This window comes from Purpureocillium lilacinum, assembly GCF_023168085.1.
Source record: "Purpureocillium lilacinum CBS 284.36 DNA, scaffold_1, whole genome shotgun sequence".
NCBI classification, from domain to species: Eukaryota; Fungi; Ascomycota; class Sordariomycetes; order Hypocreales; family Ophiocordycipitaceae; genus Purpureocillium; species Purpureocillium lilacinum.
In genome coordinates, this window is record NW_027072111.1 from 7,038,402 (window position 1) to 7,060,773 (window position 22,372).

General features: G+C 60.7%; 5 protein-coding genes across 5 annotated transcripts; 2 read left to right on the forward strand and 3 right to left on the reverse strand.

The window, feature by feature from the left end:
- Nucleotides 1-1,180: 1,180 nt before the first annotated feature.
- On the forward strand, nt 1,181-8,152 carry PLICBS_001741 (acetyl-coenzyme-A carboxylase; the record flags this gene model as incomplete). The annotated part of the gene is made up of 3 exons (XM_018317165.2): nt 1,181-1,357; nt 1,428-6,558; nt 6,612-8,152. The coding sequence occupies 3 exons, from the start codon at nt 1,181-1,183 to the stop codon at nt 8,150-8,152; spliced, it is 6,849 nt and encodes a 2,282-aa protein (XP_018182690.2).
- A 409-nt stretch (nt 8,153-8,561) lies between these two features.
- PLICBS_001742 (uncharacterized protein) lies at nt 8,562-9,092 on the reverse strand (the record flags this gene model as incomplete). Its single annotated transcript, XM_018317164.2, has 1 exon — nt 8,562-9,092. The coding sequence occupies one exon, from the start codon at nt 9,090-9,092 to the stop codon at nt 8,562-8,564; it is 531 nt and encodes a 176-aa protein (XP_018182689.2).
- A 5,468-nt stretch (nt 9,093-14,560) lies between these two features.
- Nucleotides 14,561-17,400, forward strand: PLICBS_001743 (uncharacterized protein; the record flags this gene model as incomplete). Its single annotated transcript, XM_018317163.1, has 3 exons — nt 14,561-14,677; nt 14,747-15,112; nt 15,247-17,400. The coding sequence occupies 3 exons, from the start codon at nt 14,561-14,563 to the stop codon at nt 17,398-17,400; spliced, it is 2,637 nt and encodes an 878-aa protein (XP_018182688.1).
- Nucleotides 17,401-17,882: 482 nt separating this feature from the next.
- Nucleotides 17,883-18,194, reverse strand: PLICBS_001744 (uncharacterized protein; the record flags this gene model as incomplete). The annotated part of the gene is made up of 1 exon (XM_065599898.1): nt 17,883-18,194. One exon carries the CDS (start codon nt 18,192-18,194, stop codon nt 17,883-17,885), a length of 312 nt encoding a protein of 103 aa, XP_065455970.1.
- A 1,689-nt stretch (nt 18,195-19,883) lies between these two features.
- On the reverse strand, nt 19,884-21,182 carry PLICBS_001745 (uncharacterized protein; the record flags this gene model as incomplete). The annotated part of the gene is made up of 1 exon (XM_018317162.2): nt 19,884-21,182. The coding sequence occupies one exon, from the start codon at nt 21,180-21,182 to the stop codon at nt 19,884-19,886; it is 1,299 nt and encodes a 432-aa protein (XP_018182687.2).
- Between the last annotated feature and the right edge of the window lie 1,190 nt (nt 21,183-22,372).

The window sequence follows — 22,372 nt, forward strand, 5'->3', positions numbered from 1 at the left end:
TTGCTGTGCTCTCTTTCCCTTTCTCTCTTCCCTTCTTCGATCCGTCGTCGACTGCTTGCGTATGCGACCTGTCTGCCTCCTCCGGCGCCCACATCGAACCTCCTCCTCCCAAATCCGGCCGTTGACCTGCCGGGCCGCCCATCAATTCGTCACGTCAGTCGCTGTCGCCGGTATCGTCGTCGGTGAACGGGACTCGGTGTAAGTTCCGCACCCGCCTCCACCGAGACCCAGGGACCGGTAATTGCGGCCGCTACTTGGTGCCCGCGACCGACCTCCTCACGAGACACTGTGCGCGCTGGGGAATCTAGAAGGGGAAGGGGTCCAGTGAAAGACGCCAGGCGGTCCTCGTCCCGCCCATTCAGCGGGCCTCCATCGAGCTGGCGCGGCCAGGCACTGTACCGCTGCGGCAGTACCGCCACCTCCACCGGGCCTCCAACTCGTCGCGGCAGTGGAGTGGCAGTTGGCACGTTGCAGCCCAGCAGCCCTGGCCGGCCTGGCGCCTCCCCGTCGCGTCCACCTCAATTTTTTTTTGGGCGCTCGCGCGCGCCGCACCCAAGATCGGACAGTGCCAACTGACGAGCCCCAACAGATTGCGATACCTGCCGTCCAGGTACTCCCCTGCGCCGGCCCGCCGCCAAAAGCTCCGTCTCGCCCCAAGTACCGCCGGTACCAAAGTACACGACACACACGTCCCCCGTCAAGGTTCCTCGCCGCCCGTCTCGTTCCCGGCCAACGACTTCCGGGGCCGCCTCCAAAACACTTTTCCTCGACCTCAACCTCGTCCCCGGTTGTCCGTCTTCCCACCTTATCCTCCCGATCCTGAACCTCCCTCTCCCTCTTCGCGAGCAGCCTGCCAATCCACCAACAACCCCCTTGACGCCCTACACGCCTTCTAATACCAAATCTCGCGGCGCGTCTTGTTCTTCTCTTTCCATTCTTCGTGCCTTTCTCTTAGCGGGTTGTGTAGGTAGTTGGCGTGGCGCAACCGCAACTACCCTTCCCCCCCAACGACTCGTCGAGATCCCTCCTTTGCGAATCACCTCGAACCTCTTGTCCTCCCAAGGGTTCATGACGGCTTGACGGGACAGCTTTCGCCTGCTGCGAGCCCGCCCGATTCGCTCTCGACACTCCCATCTTCTCCGACGCAATATCCTCTCCCTCGTACTCCATACATCACATCATGGCAGACGCCACGACAAACGGGCGGACGGTGCCCGTCGTCAACGGCAAGGCCTCGTACGCCGAGAAGCACAGCCTCGCAGACCACTTCATAGGGGGCAACAAGCTGGCCAATGCGCCTCCGAGCAAGGTCAAGGACTTTGTCGCCCAAAGTGACGGCCACACCGTCATCACAAACGTTGGTCTCTCCATAACCCCTTCCGGCGCCGGCGGGCGACCCTGAACTGGCCTACTGACGCTTTCCCCAGGTCCTCATCGCCAACAATGGTATCGCCGCCGTCAAGGAGATCCGCTCCGTGCGGAAATGGGCGTACGAGACGTTCGGCGACGAGCGCGCCATCCACTTCACCGTCATGGCCACCCCCGAGGATCTCCAGGCCAACGCCGACTACATCCGCATGGCCGACCACTACGTCGAGGTCCCCGGCGGCACCAACAACCACAACTACGCCAACGTCGAGCTCATCGTCGACATCGCCGAGCGCATGAACGTACACGCCGTCTGGGCCGGCTGGGGCCACGCCTCCGAGAACCCCAAGCTGCCCGAGTCGCTCGCCGCCTCCCCCAACAAGATCGTCTTCATTGGTCCCCCAGGATCCGCCATGCGCTCGCTCGGTGACAAGATCTCCTCCACAATCGTCGCCCAGCACGCCGACGTCCCCTGCATCCCCTGGTCTGGCACCGGCGTCAGCGAGGTCGAGCTGGATAACAAGGGCATCGTCACCGTCTCCGACAAGGTCTACGCCAAGGGCTGCGTCACCTCGTGGCAGGAGGGCCTCGAGAGGGCCAAGGAGATTGGCTTCCCCGTCATGATCAAGGCGTCAGAAGGCGGCGGTGGCAAGGGTATTCGCAAGGCCATGGGCGAGGAGGGCTTCGAGGCTCTTTACAAGGCCGCCGCCAGCGAGATCCCGGGCTCCCCCATCTTCATCATGAAGCTGGCCGGCAACGCCAGGCATCTCGAGGTCCAGCTCCTGGCTGATCAGTACGGCAACAACATCTCCCTGTTTGGCCGTGACTGCTCCGTCCAGCGCCGCCACCAGAAGATTATCGAAGAGGCCCCCGTCACCATCGCCAAGTCTGACACCTTCAAGGCCATGGAGGACGCCGCTGTGCGCCTGGGCAGGCTCGTCGGCTACGTCTCCGCGGGTACCGTCGAGTACCTGTACTCGCACGCCGATGACAAGTTCTACTTCCTCGAGCTGAACCCGCGTCTGCAGGTCGAGCACCCTACCACGGAAATGGTCAGCGGCGTAAACCTGCCCGCCGCCCAGCTCCAGATTGCCATGGGTGTTCCCCTGCATCGCATCCGCGACATCAGGGTGCTCTACGGCGTCGACCCCAAGACGACGAGCGAGATCGACTTCGAGTTCAAGCGCGAGGGCTCGTCCCAGTCGCTGCGCCGCCCGACGCCCACGGGTCACTGCACGGCTTGCCGTATCACCTCTGAGGACCCCGGCGAGGGCTTCAAGCCGTCCAACGGTGTCATGCACGAGCTCAACTTCCGCAGTAGCTCCAACGTCTGGGGCTACTTCTCCGTCGGAACGCAGGGTGGCATCCACAGCTTCTCCGACAGCCAGTTTGGTCACATCTTCGCCTACGGCGAGAACCGACAAGCTTCGCGAAAGCACATGGTCGTCGCGCTCAAGGAGCTGAGCATTCGCGGTGACTTCAGGACCACCGTCGAGTATCTCATCAAGCTGCTCGAGACGGAGGCCTTCGAGGACAACACCATCTCGACCGGCTGGCTGGACGAGCTGATTTCTAAGCGCCTCACCGCCGAGCGGCCCGACACCATGCTCGCCGTTGTCTGCGGCGCCGTCACCAAGGCGCACATTGCCAGCGAGACGTGCATGGCCGAGTACCGTGCCGGCCTGGAGAAGGGCCAGGTCCCCTCCAAGGACATCCTCAAGACCGTCTTCACCATCGACTTCATTTACGAGGGCTTCCGCTACAAGTTCACCGCCACCCGGGCCAGCTCGGACAGCTACCACCTGTTCATCAACGGCTCCAAGTGCTCGGTGGGCGTCCGCGCCCTCAGCGACGGCGGCCTTCTCATCTTGCTCGACGGCCACAGCCACAACGTGTACTGGAAGGAGGAGGTCGGCGCCACCCGTCTGTCCGTCGACAGCAAGACGTGTCTGCTCGAGCAGGAGAACGACCCCACCCAGCTCCGCACTCCCAGCCCTGGCAAGCTCGTCAAGTACTCGGTCGAGAACGGTGCCCACGTCAAGGCTGGCCAGACCTTTGCCGAGGTCGAGGTCATGAAGATGTACATGCCTCTGGTCACGCAGGAGGACGGTATTGTGCAGCTCATCAAGCAGCCCGGCGCCACGCTCGAGGCTGGTGACATCCTGGGAATCCTCGCCCTCGACGACCCTAGCCGCGTCAAGCAGGCTCAGGCCTTTGTCGACAAGCTGCCGCCGTACGGCGACCCCGTCGTTGTCGGCAACAAGGCTGCTCAACGCTTCGGTGTCCTCAAGAATATCATCATGAACATCTTGATGGGCTACGACAACTCGGTCATCATGGCCCCTTCGCTCAAGGAGCTCATTGAGGTGCTGCGCAACCCCGAGCTGCCCTACAGCGAGTGGAACGCGCAGTTCTCTGCCCTGCACGCTCGCATGCCGCAGAAGCTGGACTCCCTCTTTGGCCAGATTGTAGAAAAGGCCAGGTCGCGCCATGTCGAGTTCCCCGCCAAGGCTCTGCAAAAGGCTTTCCAGAAGTTCCTCGACGAGAGTGTCGCCGACTCTGACGCCGATATGCTGAAGACGACGCTGGCGCCTCTGACCGAGATCCTCGAGATCTACGCCGACGGCCAAAAGGCACGTGAGCTGCACTTTGTGCAGAGCCTGCTCGACGCATACTGGGAGGTCGAGCGCCTCTTCTCCACCCAGACCCAGGAGGACAGCGTCGTCCTGAAGCTGCGTGACCAGAACAAGGACAGCATCAACAAGGTCGTTCAGACGGTCCTCTCTCACAGCCGCGTCAGCGCCAAGAGCTCCCTCGTGCTCGCCATTCTGGACGAGTACCGTCCCAACAAGCCCAATGTCGGCAACATCAGCAAGTACCTGCGCGACTCGCTCCGCAGGCTTACCGAGCTGTCGTCTCGCGCCACCTCCAAGGTCTCGCTCAAGGCCCGCGAGATCATGATTCAGTGCTCGCTGCCCTCTCTGGAGGAGCGTACCGCCCAGATGGAGCACATTCTGCGCTCCTCCGTCGTCGAGTCCCGCTACGGCGAGAGCGGCTGGGACCACCGGGAACCCAACCTGGAGGTCATCAAGGAGGTCGTCGACTCCAAGTACACGGTCTTTGACGTGCTGCCGCTCTTCTTCGCCCACGAGGACCCCTGGGTGGCGCTGGCTTCGCTCGAGGTCTACGTCCGTCGCGCGTACCGTGCTTATATTCTCAAGCAGATTGAGTACCACAGCGACGAGACGGACTCGCCCCTCTTCGTGTCCTGGGACTTCCAGCTGCGCAAGATTGGCCAGTCCGAGTTCGGCCTTCCGCTCCAGTCGGCCGCGCCGTCGACGCCTGGCACACCCAGCGCCTCGAGCGACCTGAACATGAAGCGCATCTACTCCATCAGCGACATGTCGTACCTCACCAGCAAGTGGGAGGACGAGCCCACGCGCAAGGGTATCATCGTGCCCTGCAAGTACGTGGACGAGGCCGAGGAGTTGATCCAGAAGGCTCTCGAGACGCTCGCTTTCCACAACAAGCAGAAGAAGCAGCAGAACGGCACCCAGATCCTTGCTGACCTGAACGACAAGCGCAAGCCGCTCAGCTCCATCAAGAACGCCGCCAAGAGGGACGACGAGCTGTCGGCAGTCATCAACGTGGCGATCCGGGATGTCGAGGGTGCCGATGACCAGGAGCTCATGTCCCGTATCCGGCCGATTGTTCAGCAGTTCAAGGGCGAGCTGCTCGCCCGTGGTGTGCGTCGCCTGACGTTCATCTGCGGCCACAATGACGGCTCGTACCCTGGCTACTACACCTTCCGTGGCCCCGAGTACGAGGAGGATGACAGTATCCGTCACAGCGAGCCTGCCCTGGCCTTCCAGCTGGAGCTCGCGCGTCTCGGCAAGTTCCACATCAAGCCTGTGTTCACGGAAAACAAAAACATTCACGTGTACGAGGCTATTGGCAAGGCGGTCGACACCGACAAGCGCTACTTCACCCGTGCTGTGATCCGACCTGGCCGTCTTCGCGACGAGATCCCGACCGCCGAGTACCTCATCTCCGAGGCGGACCGTGTCATCAACGACATCTTTGATGCGCTTGAGATTATCGGCAACAACTCGTCGGATCTGAACCACATCTTCATGAACTTCAGCCCGGTCTTCCAGCTGGATCCTCAGCAGGTTGAGCAGAGTCTGCAGGGCTTCCTGGACCGCTTCGGCGCTCGCGGCTGGAGACTGCGTGTCGCCCAGGTCGAGATCCGCATCATCTGCACGGATCCCGCCACCGGTGCCCCGTACCCCCTGCGTGTCGTCATCACCAACACGTCCGGCTACGTTGTCGACGTCGACATGTACGCCGAGCGCAAGTCGGAGAAGGGTGACTGGGTCTTCCACAGCATCGGCGGTACCAAGGAGAAGGGCCCTCTGCACCTCCTGTCCGTCTCGACGCCTTACGCCACCAAGAACGCACTCCAGCCCAAGCGGTACAAGGCTCACCTCATGGGAACGCAGTACGTGTACGATTTCCCCGAGCTCTTCCGCCAAGCCATTCAGAACAGCTGGGTCAAGGCCGTCAAGAACCAGCCCGCCATCGCGTCGCAGCAGCCCAAGGTCGGCGAGTGCATCACCTTCACCGAGCTCGTCCTCGACGACAAGGACAACCTCGACGAGGTCAACCGCGAGCCGGGCACCAACACGTGCGGCATGGTCGGCTGGATCTTCAAGGCTCGCACGCCCGAGTACCCCGCGGGCCGCCGCTTCATCGTCGTTGCCAACGACATCACCTACAAGATCGGCTCGTTCGGCCCCAAGGAGGATAACTTCTTCCACAAGTGCACGGAGCTGGCTCGCAAGCTGGGCATCCCGCGCATCTACCTGTCGGCCAACTCGGGTGCACGCCTCGGCCTGGCTGAGGAGCTGATGCCTCACTTCAAGGTTGCCTGGAACGACGCCGAGAAGCAGGACCAGGGCTTCCGGTACCTGTACCTCGATGACAAGGCCCTGGAGCGTTTCAAGGACGATGTCATCACCGAGGAGGTGTCCGAGGATGGCGAGAAGCGCCACAAGATTGTCACCATCATTGGCAACGAGGACGGCCTCGGTGTTGAGTGCTTGAGGGGCTCCGGCTTGATTGCCGGCGCGACAAGCCGGGCGTACAATGACATTTTCACGGTGACGCTCGTCACCTGCCGATCTGTTGGTAAGTCTTGAGCCGTTTTCAGTTTGTTGATCAAAGAAGTCTAACAGCCGTAGGTATTGGTGCCTACCTTGTCCGTCTCGGACAGCGTGCAGTCCAGATTGAGGGCCAGCCCATCATTCTGACTGGTGCTCCGGCTCTCAACAATCTGCTGGGCCGCGAGGTCTACACGTCCAACCTGCAGCTCGGTGGCACGCAGATCATGTACCGCAACGGCGTGTCCCACATGACGGCCAACGACGACTTTGCCGGTGTCTCGCGCATTGTCGAGTGGATGTCCTTTGTGCCGGAGAAGCGCAACGGCCCCGTGCCCGTCAGCCCTAGCGCCGACGCCTGGGACCGCGACGTCGTCTACTGCCCGCCGCAGAAGCAGCCTTACGATGTGCGGTGGATGATCTCGGGTAAGCACGACGACGATGGCAGCTTCCAGAGCGGTCTCTTCGACAAGGACTCGTTCGTCGAGACGCTGGGTGGCTGGGCTCGTACCGTCGTCGTCGGTCGCGCCCGTCTCGGTGGCATCCCCATGGGTGTCATCGCCGTCGAGACGCGCAGCGTCGAGAACATCACGCCGGCCGACCCTGCCAACCCCGACTCGATGGAGCAGGTTAGCAACGAGGCGGGCGGCGTGTGGTACCCCAACTCGGCGTTCAAGACGGCGCAGGCCATCAACGACTTCAACAACGGCGAGCAGCTGCCGCTGATGATCCTGGCCAACTGGAGAGGTTTCTCTGGCGGCCAGCGCGACATGTACAACGAGGTGCTCAAGTACGGTTCGTTCATCGTCGACGCCCTCGTCAAGTACGAGCAGCCCATCTTCGTCTACATCCCGCCGTTTGGCGAGCTGCGCGGTGGCTCGTGGGTGGTGGTGGACCCTACTATCAACCCGACGGCCATGGAGATGTACGCCGACGTGGAGGCGCGTGGTGGTGTGCTGGAGCCTGAGGGCATCATCGGCATCAAGTACCGCAAGGAGAAGCAGCTGGAGACGATGGCTCGCAACGACCCGACGTACGCCAGCCTGAGGAAGCAGCTGGAGAACAAGGACCTCGCCCCCGAGGAGGCGGCGGCGATCAAGAAGCAGGTTGTGGCACGGGAGAAGCAGCTGCTGCCGGTGTACGCACAGATTGCGGTGCAGTTTGCGGACCTGCACGACCGGGCGGGCCGCATGAAGGCCAAGGGGACAATCCGCGAGGTGCTCGAGTGGAGCAACGCGCGCCGGTACTTCTACTGGCGCCTGCGCCGCAGACTCAACGAGGAGTACGTGCTCAAGCGGATGGCGACGAGCGCGGTGTCGACGGGCGCACAGCCCGGGTCGGCCAAGGCGACCGAGGTGCGGGAGCGCAACCTGCACCTGCTGGAGAGCTGGTCGGGCATCGTGGGCTGGTCGCACAACGACCGCGAGGCGGCCGAGTGGTACGAGCGGGAGCGCAAGACGATCGGGGACAAGGTGGAGGCGCTGAAGGCGGAGCAGCTGTCGGCGGAGCTGTCGGCACTTGTGCGCGGGCACAAGGAGGCGGGCTTCAAGGGCGTGCGCGAGGTGCTGAGGGTGATGCCCGTGGAGGAGCGGGAGGCCATCCTCAAGTACCTCAAGGAGTGAGGCGGCAACGCCGTGGGTTTTCTTCTTGGTTCATGTCCTGTTTGTTGTCACGCACGTATACCTCATGGGAGAAACGAGTGTATGGATGGCGCCTGTATTGTTATAGAGCATAATCATGAGCAATGTCCTTTAGTTTACGTCTGCGACGCCCCATTCGCGTGTCTTGTATGCCGTATTCTACAGATGATGTACAATGTGTGTGTGTGCGTGCGTATGTGTATCCGGCCGATGGTGTGAGGCGTATGATGGGTTTTGCAGCACTCCCTCTGGGCGATTGATCTCGTCCCTAGCCGTCAAGGCTTGCCGCGCCTGGCCACGATCCCGCTTCCCTCAAACCAGGCCCATAGATGCATCAACAAACCCCTCGCCCCATGCGTATATGCGCGCCAACGGTACCTAGGCTTACTTCTTACTCCTCCTCCTCGGGCACGACCGTACGAATCTGCACGCCGTGCCACTCCTTGACGCGGTCCCCCAGCGCGGCGTTGACCATGCGCTGCTGCTTGAGCAGCGTCTGGCCGCGGAAGGCGCGCGACGCGATCTGGATGGCGTACATGCTGCCGCAGCCGCCCGAGACGTCCTGCACGAGGACGAAGGTGGGGTCGAGGGCGGCGGAGAGGACGGCGGCGATGGAGGCCTCGGCGGGGGTCATGGCGGGGAGGGGGTCTTCGTCCTCGATGGAGGTGGGTTGGCGCTGCGGCGGCGTGGAGGAGGAGCTGTAGAGCCGTGCTGGCGTCGGAGAAGGGAGGGCGGCGGTGGATGAGGATGAGAGAGTGGCTCGGGAGCTGAGATGGCGCGGGGAGAGCGGTCGGCGCGGCGAGGCGGATGTTGAGAGGAGGGCTCGGGGGGCGATGACGATGGAGCGAGACGACGGGCGGAGGAGGGCGGCCGGAGGAGAGCGCTGCGTGCGCAGCGCGGCGCGGCAGGACGAGCAGATCATGGCTGGTGAGGGCGTCGCGATATCGATGCTACATGCAGGAGCGAAGAGAGAAGAGGGCCAATTGGGCGGGCAATTGGTGCTGTGGAAGCGGCGGCGGCGACAGCGGCGAGGATGCGGTGGTGAGGTGTTGACGTTGAATGGTGACGATGGGACCTCGGACGTTTCCGTGGACGAAGGAAAAGTTGAGAATTATTCAGCAGCTGGAGCATTTCATTGGGGACCGCGGGCGGGCGGGTTCGGTCGGCACTGGAACCGCTGTGGGCGCTGCGCCGCGCGCCGGCAATGGAGGGCCCAGGGCCGGCCGGGGATTTGCCGGCGCTCCGGACGGAGAGTCGGCCGGCGGGCAGGTCGGCGCATGGTGCCGTTGCATGCTGTGAGGGACAATTTTAGGAGAGGTCAATATGCTGTGGAGGGACGTGAGAATGGGACGATTCTTGAGAATGAGTTGGAACCAGATCAGACTTGCCCAAACCGCAGGGATGCTTGATGAGCTGCATGCGGCCTTGGCTCCTGGTGTAAGCCGTGTAAGTGTACATGTACCACTCCGTATTCCTTGGCGGGATCAGTAGGCTCTCCTTGTGAGTGCATCAGATTAGATTAATTTCGTAGCAGGCGTGGTCGCACATACTTTCTACGAAGCATTGCAGCCATCAAGATCACAGGCTATACACACGAAAATGTGGACGGAACATGAACACGCCGTGCACCAGCACAACCTGGCACCCACCTCCTTGAGTACTGCCTTCTCTAATACACACGCGACGCTGTGTATTCATAGAGTCTTGCATATAGCATACGCTATGTCGTAGATATTCAGTTAATCGGCGACTCTTGTACTCTTGTTAAGTGTAGGACTGCTGTCACTGCACTACTGTGCTTGAAGGCGTCAATGTGAGGCAGCATACGAGCATTGGAGTCAGAAAGGCTCAATGGAAGTGCCGCTTACGTCTGCGACGGCGCAGTAGTTACAGCAAGTTTCTCCCATTCCTCTCGACTTACGGGGTGACCTCGAGCGGGATCATTTCGGTAGACCATAGAGCACTTCATGACTTCATGTAAAAGCCTCTATGCGTACTGTCTGGTGCACGGCCTCGTATCAACTGCAAGTCCTCGGGCCAGTGTCTTGTAAATGGGCTGCTCAGCGTCCGTGTACTGTGAAACCTTCTGGCACTCTCTGCACATCACAACATGAGGACAGCGTCGTGACTACTGTGCCTCGCCCCCCACCCAAGTTAGGTCGGTCCGCGACGCGCGAGAGAGGCTTTATGTCCAAGACGTTGAGCTGAACACCTGGAGCGGGTGGGGTTGGGTAATATGCCCCGAGGCCTAGCTAAATGGGTGGTGGCGTTGGTCAACCGCAGTGCCCAGAGGCCAACGAGCTGAGAGCATCTCTGTTGGGCAATGGGACTCGCAAGATGCAAGTGCGACGTGCCTCAGGCCTTGTTGTACGGAGGGACGTGGAACTTGTGCGCAATATTGGCACAGTAAGCAACCATCGTACATGGGGGTGCTCAAGGCTCAACACCAACAACATGAGCCCACTCATCGGGCATGAGTTCAGGGCAACAAAGCACCACCAGACCTGCTAAGAGCGAGGCCGAACGCGCGAGGGCTGCACGGCATGACCGGAGCTGAGAGGAGGTTGGTAATATTGTGGAGTTGTGGCAGTAGAGAACCTGCCAGGTTCAAGAGATCGACACTTCAAAGGAGTTTTATGCGTCTGGTGCCTGATGATCCCTCGCGGGGCAGGCCGAATGCAACCGCAGCGTCGTGTTCCGCGCGGCCAAGTGGCCCCTCTCCGTTCGTCTCACGTATGGCAGTCTGCCCCGGGCGCGGTTCATAAACTTAAGCTTGTCTATAGTACTATGCGTGTCGGACGGCATGGCCCGGGTTCATATAGCGGCGGGGAGCCGTCCCTGCTGCGGAGGGCGGGCAACTGCTGGAGGTCGTCGCCCGCGGCGCGTATTTCTTCACCTCTTCTCGTTCCAACCACCATTTCAGGAACGGCTACCTACCAACGGTGGGCAAGGAGAGCCGCATGGCGTTTCCGAGTAACATTGCGTGCGGACCGGCCTTACTGGCCGTACGAGGACATCAACATGAAGTAACTGCCATGGGGTGTTGGGGAGACCGTCACCCATCTAATGCCAAGAGGAGGGCTATAAGTCAGATGCCAAATCCGGGGAAGGCTGACGGCGCATGTCAGCCACATCTGCAGCTGCCAGGGCCCATTCATTTCCTCGGCAGGCCCAGGAGGAGCAGGAGGAGGCGGCGGCGGCCAGATCGGTTGGGCGCTTGGCCTCATCGCCTCATGGATGGCGGGTGGCGCTACAGAAGTACCTCCTACTCCAAGAGGTCCAGGCCTGGGTGCGCTCCAGCCTTTGGATTACGGGACTGTATAACCTCATTCTTTATCGTTCATGTAATGAGGGCGCCGTTGCACAGAGCATGGCGCAATCGACAGCGACGAAGGAAAGCGACGAAATGATCGGTGTGCGTGCAAACAGAGACAGGCGGGAGAGAGACACTACTCATCTCGCCTCGCTCAGCCGAAATCAGTCGTCAGGGATCAATTGGAGGTGGCCACGGCGGAGCGGATGCGGCCGAAAGGCAGCCGGCCGTGTTACACGGAGGCGACATCAACACCGCCACCACTGGTCATACCAGACGAGATGATGATGAGGAGGACCGCAACAACCAAAGAAGAGGCAGCCAGAGACCAGGCAGTTCTCCCCCAAAGCAGACGCGCAAAAGGTCCCCAAAGGTCCCCAGCAGCACAGGCTGGACCGGACAAGGCCAGGCAATAGTCCGCGCATGCAGTGATACCGGACGGCGAAAGCTCCTGCTGTTTCTGGCCCGTGCCAGCTAGTTAGTGGTAATAATCTGGACCGCGTGTGGAGGAAGAGCGGGAAGAAAGGGCCAAGGCCGGCTGGGCAAGCCCCACGAACGCTCGTCGCGGGAGCCCGAGGACTTGACGACACAGCGTGAAGGCACAAGCTGGAAGTGCCGCAGCGGCGGGCGGCGGCGCCACGCCTGACAGGGGCCGGTGCAGCGTTAGCTTCTACCTTACTAAACGAGGCAAGGAGCCGCGATTGTTTATCGAGGGCAGCAGGGGAAAGTGGCACCGGCCCTGGGGCAGGGGTCTGGTGCTCCGATGGTGGGCTTGTGAGCGCGTGAGCCGCCATCGTCGTCTTCGCATCGTCGCCCGCTCTCCTTGACGCTAGGTTTTGTGGGAAACCCACCTCTACAGCGGTTGACGATGCTCATCAAAGGCGGAAGCGGTGATGACACGCTATGCTAATGAGATTCGTCACGGAGCGCGACCTGAATCGCCGGTCCGAGCGTCTTGTGCAAGCACAGCGCGGCATCCGACAAGTGCCGTGAGGTCCAAGTCCAAGTCCAAGTCAACCAGTCCACGGGAGTCGTAAACTCAATCGCCCCCCGGCTCGTCCCTGCGCCGGGGGCGGAGATGGAGGGGGAGGGGGCCCCTCGCCGCCGGGACCGCAGTGCAGCCGGGAGGCGCCGTGGCGGTGAACGAGGCTTGTGACAGAACGAGAAGGGTAAGCCCTCACGGTTCTTGACTCTTGACTCTTGACGAGAAAGAGGCGAGCGGCCGTCCGGCTTCCATGATTAAATGCTGCATGTTGTTGTTGCTCGTTCCCCGCTGATCGGCAGTTGACGCAAACGACGCTGCAGAGGCGAGACATGCGCTGGCGATGGCCCTCTGATCGTGCAAGACATGCATGAACGCGAACAACAAAAACTTGTTGCATGTGCTCGGTTGTAAGTCCAGTCCAGTTAGCCCTCCAATACTGTACCTATGTACGGGGGGCAACAGGCGGGCCATCCACCCAGATAAGAATCGCGCGCCCCGTTTGATCTTCGCCCAGAAAGCAGCAGCACCGGCAGTGGCACTGCCTGTCCCTGAGCGCGTTGTCCGTGCCCCCTCCGAGTCGGACCGCACTTGCAGAGCACTGCCGGCGGCGGGACAGGCTCTCCCGCTGTGTCAGCGCGCCCAGAATCATCCCGCCACGGTCCGCAGACGGCTCGCTGTCGAGTTGCTATACTTGGAATATTTCTTTTGGGCTTCGACAGTAAGCCGTACGATACGAGCGAGAGTGCATTGACAATAAACAGCAACAACAAACAGTCATGTTTGACGTGTAACTGGCGAACCGAGACACCTTGTCCAACATCGCGGATCGGGGGTGGGAGCACAAGAACTTGACATGAGCGGCCGTCCAGCCCTGGACCCGAGAGAGTCTCGTTCGCCCGCCGCTCTCTCACTCTCTCACTCTCTGTGTCTCCCCCGCACCGGCGACGGCAACAAAGTTCCTCTGTTTCTCCAACTCGGTCACTCGACTCACTCACTCATCATTGATCTGTCCAACTCCACCTGCGGGTCTAGTCCCCCTCCTCATCAGGCACACACACCTGCGGCTGCAGCACGGCCCCTGGGAGGCCCTGGCCCCCCTTTCCAGATCCAGCAGGTGAATGGCGGGCGCGCGGTGGCCTGGCTCAAGTCCCGCCCCAGTCTTCTCCCCCCACGGCCGCGCCGGGGGCTTCCAGACTCCAACGACGCGCAAGACGGGAAGCTCGAAAGCACGCGGGCATCGCTAACTAACGATGGGCTTGGCACAAAGGCACCCGTTAGTTCCAACATTGGCCGTTGTGCCTGCCTGCTTGCTTGCCTACCCTCGCCTCCAGCTCACTATCGCGTTCGCTTCTAATGCGCTGGGGCGGCCCTCCTCGACTGCCCGCGCCGACCTGCCCGGACGGGTGCAAGCGTGATGCTCTGTCAATAGCGAGCGAACCCCTCCTCCAGACTAAAGACATGGAGGAGAAGCGGCATGGAAGCGGGACTGGAACACGGCCAAGGCACCGCCCGTGAGGAGAAGGGACAAGAAGAGTGTCAATGGCCTCCCAGTCCTGCAGCTCCGGGAGCCGGCTCGCCGCCATGGCGCACGCGCGCTGCAACCCTCTCGTGCGCTCTCGCTCTCCCCAGTCGTGGACCCTGGCCCACGGGCCCCGGCGCGGCGCACGGCACCGACCAGGGTGTGGTGAGTGGGATGTCTCTGATCCGGCTGCAACTGGTGTTGTTGCTTGCTTGCTTCTGTTGAGAACAGACGCCGCCGCCCGCGCCGCCGGCCGCCCACGCGTGACGAAGATGTGCCAATGCAGCCATGCAGTCCGTTCGTCATGGGTCTCGAGTACAAACAGCACTACATAATACTCCGTACTAGTAGCAGCATCGGGTCGGCGGGCGGTGGTGGGAGAGAGATATATGAAGCGGCAGCTCGCCCGTCACGATCTTTGGCACCCCCCTTCCCTCTCGGCCTTTTGCCTGCCTTCCCCCAGCCGTCTCTTCACTCCATCGCCGCCTCGTCGTCCATTCGTTCGCTTCGAGGTCGTGAGGGAAGACTGAAGGAAAAGCACCTCCAAGTTGTGAGCAGCAGCAGCAGCCCAATATGGTGCGCTCATCGCTGCTCGTCTCGCTCGCGGCGGCGGCGGCCACCACCGTCGCCACCACCGCGTCGAGCAACATCCTTCCCGGCAGCTTCATCGTCGAGTTTGAGCCAGACCATGTAAGTCTTGGTGCTTCCCTTCTCCCCCTCAGTGTGTCGGTGTTGACCGCGGGGTGGTTGTAATGATAGGACACCAAGGCCGTGGTCGCCGCCGTCGAGAAGGAGGGCAAGACGCGCATGAAGCTCGACTACGAGCTCTTCAAGGGCGTCTCGGTCCAGCTCAACGACCCGAAAAAGGCCGATGAGAAGGCCGCCAAGCTCGCCGCCATGCCGGCCGTCAAGGCCGTCTACCCCGTGCGCCTGTACGACATGCCCAACCCGCGCGTCGAGTGGGTGGGCAAGGATCCCGAGGTGCACTTTGCCGACGTCGCGCGCCGTGCTGCTGCCAATGGCACTGACGACACGTACTCGACGCACGTCATGACGCAGGTCGACAAGCTGCGCAAGGAGGGCTATACTGGCAAGGGCGTCAGCATTGCCGTCATTGACACTGGTGTAAGTCTCTGGCCTGCAGCCCCCTGAACGAACACACACGTAGGGAGGGGCAAAGACGCCTCGCCGTACACGCCACAATCGACTTAGACCATGCCATCTTTAAAGTTTGTAGAGCGCTGTGCTGACCGTCGCAGATCGACTACAAGCATCCCGCTCTCGGCGGCTGCTTCGGCAAGGGCTGCCTCGTGACCAAGGGCCAGGACTTCGTCGGCGACGCCTACGACGGCTTCAACACGCCCGTCCCGGACCCGGACCCCATTGACTGCGGCGGCCACGGCTCCCACGTCGCCGGCATCATCGCCGCGCAGCCCAACAAGTTCGGCTTCACGGGCGCCGCCCCCGACGTCACCCTGCACGCCTACAAGGTGTTTGGCTGCACCGGCCAGGTCTCCAACGACGTGCTCATCGCTGCCTACAACCAGGCCTACCAGGACGGCGCCAACATCATCACCGCCTCCATCGGCGGCGCCAGCGGCTGGTCCGAGGACCCCTGGGCCGTCGCCGTCCAGCGCATCGTCGAGAAGGGCGTGCCCTGCACCGTCTCTGCCGGCAACGACGGCGCCCAGGGCCTTTTCTACGCCAGCGGCGCGTCTGACGGCAAGAAGGTCACCTCCATCGCCTCGTTTGATAACAGCGAGACCCCCATCCTCCTGTACGACGTCAACTACTCCATCGACGGCGGGGAGGATGTCAAGTTCGGCTATGTGCCTGGCGAGCCGGCCGAGTGGAAGGGCGTGACCCTTGAGGCATACGCCACCTCCACCGACCTCAACATCAAGAACGATGGTTGCGACCCGCTTCCCGACAGCACACCTGATCTGAGCAACAAGATTGTCCTCATTCGCCGTGGTAGCTGCGTCTTCACACAAAAGGCAGCTAACGCTGCCGCGAAGGGCGCCAAGTATATCATGATCCTTAACAACGTTGGCGGTGCCGGTGGTATCGACGTCCGGGCCGTTCCTGGCATTGTCGGCAGCGGCATGACCCTCAAGAGTGTCGGAGACACGTGGCTCACTGCCATCAAGGCCGGCAAGAAGGTGACGCTTAAGATGGCTGGCATCAAGGACACTAGCGTCTCCCTCATTGTCGTTCAGAACAACGTGACCGGCGGCGCCCTCAGCGGATATACGTCCTGGGGCCCGACTTGGGAAATGGACCTCAAGCCTCAGTTCGGCAGTCCTGGCGGAAACATTCTATCTACATACCCCTTGGCTTCAGGTGGCTACGCTGTTCTGTCGGGCACGTCAATGGCCTGCCCCCTCGCGGCCGGCATCGTCGCCCTCATCGGCCAGGTCCGCGGCACGTTCGACCCCGCCACCATCGAGCAGCTGCTCTCTGGTAACGCCAACCCGCAACTCTTCAATGACGGCTCGAGGTTCTATCCGTTCCTGGCCCCCACGGCCCAGCAGGGCGGTGGCCTCATCCAGGCCTGGGACGCCGCGCACGCCACCATGGTCATTGAGCCCTCTGGCCTCGCCTTCAACGACACCGACAACTTCAAGAAGGAGCTCAAGTTCAAGATCCAGAACATTGGCAAGAAGGAGATCACCTATAAGCTGTCTCACGTTCCCGCAATTAGCATGTATACGCTCCCCAAGGACAAGATCTACCCTGCCGCCTTCCCCAACGAGGCCATCCAGGTCGCGGCCAGCCTGAAGCTCAGCCCGGAGTCGGTGACCATTGCTCCCGGTCGGACTGCCACTATACGCGTCGAGGCTTCGCCTCCTTCTGGCGTCGATGGCAAGCGACTGGCTGTGTGGGGAGGCTGGGTCGCCGTCAACGGCACCGACGGCTCCTCGCAGTCCATCCCCTACCAGGGTCTTACCGGATCGCTCCACAGCTCGAAGGTCTTGGCCGAGGACGACACTTGGATCACGAAGTCCAACGATGACAAGTTGAATCCCGTCAACCCCAATGCGACATTTGCCATCCCCGCTCCCGGTAACGCCGACGGGAGCTCGGTTCTTCCCGCGCTGGCCGTCAACCTGGCGCTCGGCTCGGCCCTCATGCGCGCCGACATCGTCCCCATGACCACCTGCCCCCCCAAGAACCTGACCAGTGAGGTCTGGGGTGTCAAGACCATCGGACAGCCGTACGGCTTTCCTGCTCGGTGGATCACGCGCGGTGCCGCAAAGTATGCTTGGGACGGCCGCCTCGACTCGGGCAACTACGCGCCTCCGGGCAAGTACAAGTTTGTCGTCCGGGCGCTGAAGATCTTTGGCGACGACAGCAAGAAGTCGGAATACGACGTCAGCGAGTCGCCGAGCTTCTATATCAAGTATCAGTAGGCGCAAAAACATGGGGCGCTTGGTAAATACGTACAATAGGAGAGGAGGTGTAGCGAGGATGCGAATCTCGTTTGCGTGTAGATACTTTGGCCATGATACATCAGGCCTGTTGAATACCTTTAGACTCTGGTGTCCATTTGAAGTGTTTTGCGACGTACTGGCCCGTACTCATGCTTGCCTCAACCTGTCCTCCAGTCGCGCTACTCTCAAGTTGCATGCTCGACTCCATGTCCAGCGTCTCGCAGCATCTCCACAATCTCGGCCCTGACGTTTTCATCTTCTATGGCGGTAGATCGCAAGGTCGCCTTTATCAGCGTTGGAACCGCTATCGGTACAGCAGGCGCTGCATGGCTGAGCAGAAGTTTGACTGTTCCTACATGCCCCATTATTACACGCCACACCATGAGGTCCTCTCCGTCATGGTCGACCATGGCATCAGTACAAACTCGACGGTCCAGAAGCAGCTCGACCATCGACGCATGTCATCCGTGGCATGCCTGCTGGACCGGGCTGAACCCTCTGTAGAGTGTCTCCATAGTCATATCGCCGGCTTCCAAGAGGATCTTAGCCACCTCGTCGTGTCCCATGAAGCACGCTGCGTGGAGAGCTGTCGAGTTCCATGATATGCCCTGGCCCAGGCCAAGCATTGCTCTCACCTTATCCGCGTCGCCTTCAAGTGAAAAGGTTGTAAGCACGGACCCAAATATGCTGTGCGCCGTCTCCTCGCTGGTGCTGTCGAGGATAGCGCGGACCGTCTCGTCATCTCCGGTGGAAACAGCGGTTACAAAGTCCATGTGCGTGTAGCCTGGAGGTAAGATGCGAACACCTCTGCCTAGTAGCATCCGAGTGACCTCTACGTTTCCTGCGTCTATCGCTACTTCAAGAGTAGTTCGGTGCTGTCTATCGTTGTGGACCTCGGCGCCGCTGTCGAGTAAAAGCTCCACTACTTTCAGTTGAGCGTGAGGAATGTTTGAAGGAGGTAGATGGTGGCCGTCGGGCTCAAGGAACCACCTTGCCTGTTCAATGGCCCTCATGACATGTAACCGTTGTCCGCATACCAACTCAAGGGCCGTCCTGGTTGTCAACCAGCTATTCGAAGCATTGACATCCGCGCCATGCTCGATAAGCAATGAGAGAATCTCCGGGCAAACAGCCACCGAGGCAGCCAATGCTGCCGTGCTGAGGCAATGCTGGCTGAGGTTGACTTCTGCCTTTCGAGCCAACAGAAGCCTTACGACGTTGATACGACTGCCCCAAGAAGCTGCTATCAACGCCGACTCGTAGGCTCTGTCCAGTCCGTTTGACGGTCGCAAGTCGGTTGAGCAAGAAGTCCACCACGCTGATGTGACCTCTGGCCGCAGCCACTTCCAGGGGCGTGTCACATGCCACCTTGGGACCTAGCACAGGCTCATTATCCACTGAAAATGTGACTATTTCCCTGAAGCCGCAAATCGCAGCTGCCTCGAAGGGGGCTACTTCCGTAACGATCCCATTAGGGTCAGCCCCTCTCTTGAGAAGCGCGTCAATAGTTGACAGATGGCCGTTCAGTGCTGCCGCGTGAAGTGCCAGATCTAGAATCTCAGCTCTCACAAGTAGCCTGTCACGGCTTGTGCCAACATTTCGGCCGGCGAACGGGCTGTCGAGCAGGGCAATCAAGACATCATCAAGCCCGTGCTCCGCTGCCCAAGGCACCGCAGCGTCTTCGTAATCGGCGAAATGGCTATTCTGCAGTAGGAGAGCCGTCGCAAAGGCAAGTTTGTCCTTCAAGAGCCGGATAACGAGGCTCGTGGCAAGAGAGCGGTCAGAACGACTGCTCACATTCTTGTAGTGTGTCATCCAGTTACGGATCAAGTACGGTGGAAACGTCTCCCACCGGAAGATTGGATCGTACCAAGAACGGGATTGTGAGCCAAGTTTCGAATTCTCTCGTAGAAGGATTAAACCAATGGTGGCTAGCTCTGAGTTCCCTCGGCTTTTGTCGATACGAAAGGTTCTCGCCCGATGGTCCCAGCTGCCGATTGCCTCGGACTTGAGATACTCCTGCACCGAGAAGTGTGCGATGCGGAGCCACCGCCTTTGTCTCCGGTCCCCATGGTCCACAACGGCCGCCTCGATGAAGTTGGGGCAAAGCGACAGGATATCGGCTCCCGGAAGCAGGTTGTCCGGATCGAATACTGCGTTGTCTTGTATTTCCACAGCGACGGCGAGGCCTAATTCTTCAACTGACACTGGTTGCTCCGCGCAGCAGAGGATGGTCAAAACACGCCTAGCATGTTCGATTCGGGATTTCGGGATGCTTGCTAGCACACGCTCGTACGTTTCGCTCAATGACGACGGCAGAGTCTCCAAAGCCAGCTTCAACTGCTTTGGTGATGTAAGACAGTTTTCGAGTGCATTGAGTTGGCACTCCACCCAGCGGAAACTATGCAGTGGTCCGAGTTACTGAGCTCATGAGGCACTTAGCATCGAGCGCGGTCGCGGCCTTACATTCCCTGAGCACGGTGGGTAAGCTCAGCCTGTATCAACTCACGTTGCGCTGCGAATCTCTTCAGGCGTCGTCTTTCCTTCAACTGTGTCGAAATGAAGTTTTCAATGTCACGAAGTTCATTGTTCATCAAGCTGACAACCTGGGCTTCTGTGGGCTCTAGGGCCTCTCGAATGTCGGGCTCGTCACGGCTTGTCGTGAAAATATGTAGCCCCGGCTCATTGAACCTCCGCATGCTAGATATTGTCTGGAGCACGTCGTCGCGGGCGCTGCGGTCGTCGCAAGGGCTCTCGTCCAGCGCATCCAGGAAGAGATACACGTGATTGAAGGATCGGACAAATTGAAGTAAGCAGTCCATCAGAGCCTCATCCGGTGGCGATGCAATGGGATATTTCTGGTGAAGCGCTTCGAGGCGTGTATGCCCATCCTGGTGCTGTACTGACAGCTGTAGGACGAGCGAGCGGAGCATGCCCGAAGTCGTTTGTTTGCTGGCGTCGCTGAAGCTGAAGAAGAAGAACGCCAGGCCGATGCGAGGATTGGACCGCCGGTGCCGATAAGCGTGCTGAACTGCGGTGCAGAATAAGAAGGACTTGCCCGTCCCCGCGAAGCCGTTGAGCCATAACAAGGAGTTGGGGGCCGTCAGCCAGCTGTCGAAGGCGGTCCCTTTTGCCACGAGCCAGCGGCCTGTATCAGCCTGCTTCTTCCTGCAAATTTCATGGTATACGCTGGTAGGGTCGGGGGCTTTGAGCCAGGTCGTGAGGGCGTGCGAAAGCCCTGTATGCCTAACCAGGCTCAGCACAGACTTGATGTCCTTCAGGTCATCTCGAGTATCGGATGCATGTTTCTGCTGTAGAAGATCCAAAGCTGAGGCAATGTTTGACTTTACTCGTTCTACGTCCGCGCTGAGCTTGTGGAGGGTTGTCTGCTCAAAGGGAAACGCGAGCCGCCGGGCGCCCGAGATGGTCTTTGCCCAGATGCCAGGTTTGGAAGTTTTCTTAAACTTGTCAAACTTTCGAAGGCGGTCCTGCAAATCTTCCATGGATAGCTCGCAGTTGTCCACGTAACCCTCTACCGCCCGAATCAGGGCATGCTCGTCATGTTGAAACTTGCGACTGGCGAGGTGTTGCTGTAGGGTCTGGAGGATCGTGACGAGAGTGCCTAGGTCGTCTGCAACCTGGTTGATGCTACCATCTTGATCCGAATAGGCCCTATAGAATGCAACAAGGCGAGTCGACACATCGAGGGACAGAGAGATGAAGCCGGCGACGGCAGCGGATACGGATAGCGGATCAGCCATGGCGGCCGGTTGTGTGTGTCTCGCCTGATTGAGTCGCACGAGCTGGTGCGCTCATCAGGGGTACTTATCACCACGGCTCCCTGAGCGATTGGGCAGCAGGGGCCTCTACAGTTCCATGCATCTTCCTGCCAGCAGTGGCCCAGCCGCACGGCTGTGCTCGCAGGTCGGCCATGGGACGAGTGCATGCGTGCCAATCATCCATCGGGGCGCGTACGGCGTACGCCTACGAAAGGCAGGTTGTGACATGGACGAGGCGGGCTGCAGGCATGCAGTTGCAGATGTGCACTTTGTGTCGTGAAGCAGGGAGTTGGCACAGCGCGAGGTGAGAGGAGCAACAAGACCACGGGCATTGCATCTCGGGCTCTCAGGCTACCCCTTCAGGCTCAGGGTAGGCAGGTTTCCCCCGAGTCCTGCGGCCCCTGCCTCCCCTTCTCCACGGCTACCCACGTGCCACATCGCGTGACCATGGCGGCAGGACGGACGGACGGACGCTCCTGCCTGTCGGCAGTGCTCACGCCAGACGATGGTCCCCCACCGGCGTCGCCCACCGCCCAATCAGAGGGGCAGGTGCGTCGGCTGTCTCAGCGGGGCCTCATTGGCCACGACCAGGCTGCGTCGACGCCCGCCAATGGGGACGGTCGGGGGCTGTTTGCTGGCCAGGCAGCAGCATTCTGTCCAGTCGGTCCCCGCTGCTGATGAGACGCCGGCCGGGGCGACTGACACGCGCCGGGTCGTTGACGATGCAGGCAGCCAGATAACCGCCTTCATTTCATGACGACGCCGCCCGTGGACTGCTCCCTCGCCAACGCCGCAAGCCTCTCGCCCCGACCCTGCTGAGTGAGAAGCAGACCTCGCCTCACCTCTCCTCACCTCCAGCTCACGTGCTGGCGCTGTCGCTCGCAGGAACCGCCTGCCTTGGGGACCGACATCCCCCCTCCCCCAACGGCGACGACGCCCAACGACGAGCCTCACTAACGCATCCATCCCTAAAGCGCACCAAGCGATACGAGTGCTGCTCTGTCCGTCCAGTCTCGTACGCCTGCGCAGTGCTGCACAGTACAGTACAGGACAGTAAAAGACGCTGCCTGGAACACAGCAACATTCACCCCGCGCTCTGGGCCATGTGTGCTCTCACCCGCTGAGCACTTGCTGGTCAGGTCAAGACGCAGCTACAACCAGGCGTTGTCCCC